At 37.8% G+C, this 7,622-nt stretch overlaps 1 protein-coding gene and 1 long non-coding RNA gene across 2 annotated transcripts; both read right to left on the minus strand.

Annotated features, from left to right (window-relative positions):
* Positions 1-1,962: 1,962 nt before the first annotated feature.
* Positions 1,963-3,397, minus strand: LOC139431856 (uncharacterized). The gene is made up of 4 exons (XM_071200073.1): positions 3,345-3,397; positions 2,983-3,286; positions 2,211-2,308; positions 1,963-2,156 (listed from the first exon to the last, which is right to left on the minus strand). The coding sequence occupies exons 2-4, from the start codon at positions 3,284-3,286 to the stop codon at positions 1,989-1,991; spliced, it is 570 nt and encodes a 189-aa protein (XP_071056174.1). The 5' UTR covers positions 3,345-3,397; the 3' UTR covers positions 1,963-1,988.
* On the minus strand, positions 3,393-4,276 carry LOC139431857 (uncharacterized). The gene is made up of 3 exons (XR_011641895.1): positions 3,559-4,276; positions 3,465-3,496; positions 3,393-3,410 (listed from the first exon to the last, which is right to left on the minus strand). It is a non-coding gene; the product is annotated as an uncharacterized lncRNA (long non-coding RNA).
* Between the last annotated feature and the right edge of the window lie 3,346 nt (positions 4,277-7,622).

A 7,622-nucleotide genomic window follows, 5' to 3' on the forward strand; every position in this document is an offset into this window, starting at 1 on the left:
CAAGTTCGTTGGGATCGTCCCAATACTCGTATTCGATAAGAGCCCCAGGAACGACTTGTTTTTGTAATGCACCACCGACTTTTTTCTTCGGATTCGGCCAGTATTTAGCCCAATGCACCTTGGGTTTGTTACCTTCAACGATAGGCTTGATAATATTCTGAAATTTCCCACTGTCGTCCTCAGTAGTCATACCTGCCTCTGGAATGTAATTAATGTACGGAGCATTTGAACGTAGTAAGATATCTTTGTAGTTGCGCATGTCCTGAATTGTAAATTTGCCCGGTTCGTTTTTAAATAGTAAATCATATAAACCAACGGTTCCCGTATATTTGAAGTTTCCAACGTGAATATCCTGATCCTCAAAGTGAACAGGACTGACTCCAATGTAGAAACCTTCGGGAGTTTCGCGAACACCGTATAAACGATCATAATCATCTTTTAAATCAGTTGTTAAACCAACAATATACGTTCTGGGCAAAGGATGAAACTGACTCAAAGCGGCTTGTACCTCTGGAGACTCCAATCTTTCTTCTATTTCATCTTTAAGTCGTTCTATTCGATTATGTGCGTCCGAAATAAGAGCTCCGGTATCCTCGCTAGAATCGAGGAGTTCTTCTTCTTCGCCCGGCGGAACTTCATATACTTCTTCTTCTGCATGAGCTAATGGACCAAGAGGAGAAGACGTGGGAGAAGATACCAACCTTTTTTCAGGAGTCGATGTAGCAAATTTTCGTCGTTGTTCTTTTAATGGAACTTTCGGTTTTCGAATAAAATATTCGGTCTCGGTTTTAGCTGGTACGTCAGAAATATCCGGCGAGTAGCGTTGTATCTTAGATATCAATTTTTCTTCTTTTGGAGATAAACTTCGTTTTGGAATGGATAGTAAAGGCGCAGTGTCAAGTTTTGCGACAATATCCTGTAAGGGCCTTGCGATGGGTGCATATGCGGTTTCCGACCGAATCCTTGACTCCTCTAAGTCTTCTTTTAAAGAACGAATTTTGTCTCTCACGACTTCTCGTGCCGCGATAAGTTCTGCAGCTATCGTCTTGTTCATTGTATGATATATGTGAAGTTACTACGAACTGTACAGCTGAAGTCGTTAGTTTTAAACTTCAATGAATTTATCAAAACCCTTACGGTAACGTCCCTTAGATACACTACAATCTAAATCAATAACTAGGATGCCGTGTCTATTCTCCCAACAAGCATCGCTAATTTCCTTTAGCCGATGAAACTCCATATCGCTCATTATGTGATCTTCAAATACGTGTTTTAAATTTGTTAAGTCTTGTTTAAATAACACCAAAAAGTTACAATTATCGCGAACTAATTGTTTTGGAATTGCACTATAACTTTGACAAATTAGAAAACAATCAATGTTTTTATGTCGACCATACGAAAAAAATTCCTTAATGACATTTTGACCTGTACAGGAAACATCGTCAAATACGACTACCGAATATTCTTTCGCATCTTCCGGTCGAATGAACTCGTCTATATTAGAAAATTCATAGTAACCGCAATCTTTTATAGGTTCAATTAAACGTCTTAAAAAATCGTACTTATTTTGGTATAACGAATTAGAGCATAAGTACAAGTTTAGGAAGCGCAACCCATTACGTGCAACTAAAAGCGATAACATAGCATTTGTTTTTCCGACACCTGAGGGTCCTACAATTAAACCTCGCTTACATTTTCCACCAAATAAATTGCTGTGTCTTGTAAAGTGTTCTTCGACCGAACCATTACTAAAATTTACTATAGGCAGTGTTAGAAGTTGCGGTAAACATTTTAATTTCTCGTCGATCATGATTCTCGTACTAAATGAATTGGATAAGACTGAATGAAAATATAGCAAAAGAAACTATGTATACATATATTTAAGAAGAATAATAATAATAATAATAATAATAATAAGTATAATACCTTAACCATTTAACCTAACATAACCTAACATAACCTAACCTAAGGAAGAGGAGGAAAAATGGTTACCACTCCTCCTCCTCTTCCTGCTCATCCCGCACTTCATACGGGGGCGGAGGCGCTGCAGGTGTCGGTGTCGGAGGTTCTATCCCAGTCGAACAATGGTGTATGTGCATGTTTTGAACATGCACCTGCCCTCTCACCACTGCCGACTCTGAGACAATACTGTTTACCTAAGAAGATTATGAAATTAAAAACGTGCAAAAAAGATTATAGATATAGCCTACCAGCTGAAACAGGGTATCTACTTTGACCTCCAAAGACGCAACTCTTCGCTCCAACGTGAGCACCCTCCCGAAGTTGTTGCTACCGGACATCTTTTTAGCTAGGAAGGGAAGTTATTAGTATGTAAAGAAGACAAAATGAATTCTGCTTTTTTCATTTCAACGGTTAATGTTGCAACGGTGATGTCGAGTGACGTTGTTAAAGAGTGGTTAGAACTCGACGCCAGCCCTTCCCTAAACTGTGCAAGTTCTCTCAAAGAGGTCTGCAATTGAAGTACCTTTGCATGAAGGTCTTTATAAAAATTTTGATACAAAATATTAATTTCGGTCAAAATCTCCTCTTTGGTTGTTTCTACTGCTGCACACATTGCATTTGAAAAAAGGCTGGCAGGTACATCGGAAATGACTGAAGTAGCGGGAATTGTGTCCACCCTTAAGATTTGTACTTTCGGGCTTAATGAGGGAACTTCTATGGTAGGAATGTTTATGTTAGTAGGGGGAGTGGGAATCGACGAAGCTTTAGAAGAAGAAGCCTTAGAAACAAAAGCTGCATTAATAGCTTTAAGGTATGTCCGGTTTTCGGTGCAGTGTTGGGATACCGCCATTAAAGAAAGAGAGTCGTTGGACTCATCGCCGCTAGCCACTTCCGAGTGTGTCACTTCAACATTTGACAGAGTCGCAGGTTCAACTGACACACGCTTGTGTTTGGTACTTCGCGAACGAGCACGGGTCTCCCGTCGAAGCTCTCTATACTTATCTGACGGTAACCACACACCTGCACCCTTCTTCCGGTGTTCACGGTTCCCCGACTTTCGACGAAGTGAAAGTGAAAGGTGTTTCACATTCTTATCGTCGACCTTCGAGGAACCTGCGATGTTTGGAAGCGCCGTAGCTTGCTGCACATTAGATTCAACGTTTGGATCCATCGGCTGCTCATTAGGCTGCACGTTTGGATCCAGAGCCTTCTCAACAGTCGACATGTTCAACAGGTTTATGTCAAAACTGTTTAACAGAAAGGATTCCTGGCTGGCGAAACCCGGAGCAGTTAAATCAATTTGACTAAAACCGTCTTGAGACATCTTGATAAGAAAAGAAAATTAATTAATTTTATTTTAATAAAAAAACATGTATACTTACATCGCTTGATGAAAAATACAGTTGCACGTTAAAATCTAACTGCAGAGAGTGCTTGTCAACAAAGTGCTGAATGATAGGATATGAATGATAAAACGTTCGAAAAAATAAAGTTATGCTTACCAATAAAAGTTAACTTGAAAAAATAGAAGGAGCTATAGGAATGAAAAACACAAGATTAAAAACAATATATGTCAAGAAAGGAGACTATACTTACCAGAAAAAAGTTGCTGAAATTACGATGTTAAAAACTGATCGGTCTAATCGAACTGATCAGCAGTAAGCTCCTGTAGGAATTGGGAAAAAAATATCAATTTAACATAACAAACAAATAAACAAGTTGTACTCACAAAAACAAAGTAGAACGAGCTGTCATGATGAAATAAAGCAAGAATATATTATATAAACATGGAAGTAGAAAAGGTTACTTACCAAATAAAACACAGCAAAAAAAGAGAAAGCTGAATGAGCAAGGATGTCTAGGAGTGGAAAAAACAATTTTAAATATTATATAAACATGCAAAACAAATATAGTTTTACTCACCAAAAAAGAGAAAGTTGTGGAAAGAGCTGTAGTGATGGAGAGAAAATGAACGTTATATAAACATGATAATAAAGAAGGTTGTACTTACCAAAAACTGAAGAACACAAACACTTAAGTGACTTTCAAAGGCTGGGAGGTGCCTTCTTATAGTAGAGTAATGAAGGGGGGCGTGGGGTGGGGCGTGACAAGGGGGAGGAGTGGGGAATGGGCGGAGTTAGAGTGGGGGTACTTTTTTTCTGGCTCAACTTTCCTGGCAACTGGGGGGGGGGAATTTTAGATTTCCCCCACTCCCATCCCCACTCTTCCATCTCCACTTTGGGAGGAGCCTGAGGAGGAGCATGGGAGGAGCATAGGAGGAGTTTCAATCAACAATCCTTTTCCCTTTTCCTTTTTTTTTTTTTTTTTTTTTTCCCCTTTCTTTCTTCCTTTTTTCTTCCAATTTAATACTTTTTCAATGTACAACCCAAGTCATACCAACCCAACCCAATGTATACATACCATGTATTCATTTAGATTAACTATTTTTTCTTTTAAATTAAAACAACTTTTTACACTTTTTACAATCTTTTATTATTATTATTAATTTACAATCTATAACTGACAATGTTTATATACTAAACCTTACATAAAGAACAATCCTTTCTTGCCGATGGAGGACCATCAATATGCGTTTCCCAATGAGGTAAATTATAATGTTCAAAACAGGGCAGCTTGCTTTGTAATCGCTCATCGTTTCTATACTTCAACGGTAATTTAAACCAAACCGCCGCCAAATCTAATGGCTTTACTTTATTGATATAATAATCGATTGGTAAATAACATAATTCGTAGTTTTTAATATTCGCAAAAGATAAATCAGATTCGTATCTTTCCATAATATCCCACACTTTATTAATTATAAAAGTTGAAAGTCCCAATCTGGTAACTAACCGCCAAAGACGTTCCATCTTGAACTGCTCTACCGCTACTACCCGTCTGCCTTTCTCAATTCGTTTACATATAGTTATAGATGTCTGAATACGTATGAAAATAAATAAAAAACATTCGATAAGGAGCACATACTTGGTCTCTTTTTATGATAGGGACACATCGGCGCACCAACCTCCAATTTGCATTCATTTTCCGGCAATTGTTTTACCGGTATTGTTAAAATTCTTCTTAAAAATGTAGCTTTCTCACGTCCTTTTACGTACGCTACTTTTGTCGAACGACACAAATAATAAACGATCTCATCGAAACGAAACGCAGGAACAAACCCGTCGTTCCAATCAATACAATGATGATGACTCATTAACCAATTCGCCGTATTGCGAAATTTGGTAGATAGTGAAGAAAAGCTTCGACTAGGTTGAAACACGTAATGACTTATACAATGATTACTGTCGTAAGAAGCCAGTTCCTTTGGGATAAATTCTTCATCGTTTATCGTGAAACCTTGAATGTCCAAAATAATAAAATCCCTTTGAAAAACCATAATATCCATAATATACCACTATATGCAAACGTTTCCTTCGATGTTTAGAGATACACTAAATGACGTTGCTTCAACAGTACCACTATATTAATTGCTTAACCATTTTCGTAAGAGGCGAATACACAAATGCTCTGTCATGCAGAATTAATGCGTAAGCTGTCGTACCTTCCGGAATTGGATTTTTCGTTGAATACTCGATTTTTATTTCTACTCCGCTTTTATGTATTGCTTCCTGTTGATACGTGCAATCGATTCCAATTAACGGCGCGTAAGTTTTAAATTCTTCCGGTGAAAACAAAGGTTCGCTTTCTTGATAGTAGTATGCTTGCTGAAATCTTGAATACATATCATACAAAATCGCATAGTGATTGTTATCAAAATCCACATTCAAATTATCGTACGGAAAACGTTCTCCATTCAAGAAAACGGTTACGTTCGTTAAGTTTATATTATCAAATAATGCCAAGTTTCCTTTAAATATACCCTTTCGATTTGTTTGAAATCCGATGATTATAAATCTAGGCGTTTCCAATTGTGGAGCAGTTTTGACGGCCCAAGATTGCTTCGTAGTTTGAGGTAATTGAGGGTACTCGTGTATTTCCCACGATCGAAAAGGAACGTGAATGTCTACGTTTCTTTCTGATAGTTTTGTTAATGCCAACTGTTCGCGTAATCCCATCGCCACGTGAGGAACTCTCCATATAATTTTATTAATGATCAATTTCAATTTTTCGTCGTTCGGAGCGGCTGCTGGTTGAAAGATGACGTCCGTATCATCGTGTCCGCGAATTAGCACAAGTTCCTGTCGAACGTTCATCATGATCTTTCTGAAATCTTCTGCGAATCCTAGCAACGTTTTTAGCGGAACGCTAAGACCGAAATTTCCATTTTTATCTAAAGCCTTTGAAACACCCGCTATATCATCTTTCCAAGGTTTTATGTGCCAACCGGCGTTCTCTAATTTCACCACCTCGTTCTGCGTAGATGAGAAATAACCCTTCATGCATGAGCTTATACCGACGTTCCGCACACCATCAACATGTACTCCGTTAATAAGATATCGAATATCGCTAAACATAAATGCAACGGGATTGTTAACCAATTGCCCCGTTGCGCTGGCATCTTTTGTTATACTTCCGTCCGCGGCTAACTTACGAACGCTACCCTCGACGTATAGATAACTCTCGCTCGGTAAAGTATAATTATCTATTTCCGGAATTGAAATTCTAATTTCGTCATTGTTATCGAACGTGGTCGATCCAAACGGTTGATGCGAATGGAATTCATAACTTACGATAGAGTGATCTGTTTTTATCTTATCCGTTACTTTTAAAATGTCCATTACTTTAACACTTCGTATCCTAACTGAACTAAATACCTTCGATTGACTGGTGATAATCGATGAATGGATCGTCTTCTACTGCCGCTACGTTGACTGATGACGCGCGCTTTATAGTTTTCTCCATTAAACAATTTTCTCGCTCTGTCTCTTCTTGACCACCGCATTCTTTTGTTTTGATATAACACTGTCATAACGTTAGTCAAATTTAAATAATTCAATTTATCGATCTCAGGTGAACTCTCACTGTTATTTCTTCTTCTCTGAAGTCTACCAAGTTTCCGTCCTGATCAAGTATACGTACTGTTAAGCTACTAATCACGTTCGTTAAAACCGGTAAATAAATAGGTAGTTGTGGTGATTCGATTATTTTAAAACCTGCCGGAACGTTTGGGAAAAAATGATATAAAACGTGCACGGGAACTCCGTTATTATACGATCCCGTCACTAAATTACAATAAATTTGTAAGGCGTTCGTTTTATTTATGTTTACTACGAAATCGGATTCCACTTCCGTATCTCTAGGTAATATTTGAGGCTTGAAGCCAAGTAACGGCCCTATAGAATTATCGCATGCAAAATTAATTCGACGGGTACTTTTTATTAAAGAATGTTGTGTGTTATTATTCCCCTTAATCCTTATTACGACACTTTTAGCGTGTCTTTTGTCTAGCTGTTCATTCACGAACTCGGTAATATCATCAATATCGTACGTTCCAACAGGTACTATTATATTGTTTTTAAAATGTCCTGTCTTATCTTCGTATTGGATTACGTTGTTGTTTTTATTAACGTTTGCTAAACTATTAAACGTTTCGAAATTCAAAAGAGCCAACTCGTAACTACCAAATTCGTTCAAATAGATCGGAGGATTAAAATTACAAGTCAATTCAGATGACTTTCCAGTCAACGTAAATGTATATG

This window comes from Onthophagus taurus, chromosome 11 (genome assembly GCF_036711975.1).
Source record: "Onthophagus taurus isolate NC chromosome 11, IU_Otau_3.0, whole genome shotgun sequence".
Classification (NCBI taxonomy): Eukaryota; Metazoa; Arthropoda; class Insecta; order Coleoptera; family Scarabaeidae; genus Onthophagus; species Onthophagus taurus.

Excerpts from the sequence above, each read along its gene's own strand:
- LOC139431856 (XM_071200073.1), bottom strand. The coding sequence starts at position 3,286 with ATGTCTCAAGACGGTTTTAGTCAAATTGATTTAACTGCTCCGGGTTTC. Across the intron at positions 2,309-2,982 it reads ACACCGGAAGAAGGGTGCAG|CTAAAAAGATGTCCGGTAGC; the intron begins GTGTGTGGTTAC and ends TTCCCTTCCTAG. Across the intron at positions 2,157-2,210 it reads TAGATACCCTGTTTCAGCTG|GTAAACAGTATTGTCTCAGA; the intron begins GTAGGCTATATC and ends TAATCTTCTTAG.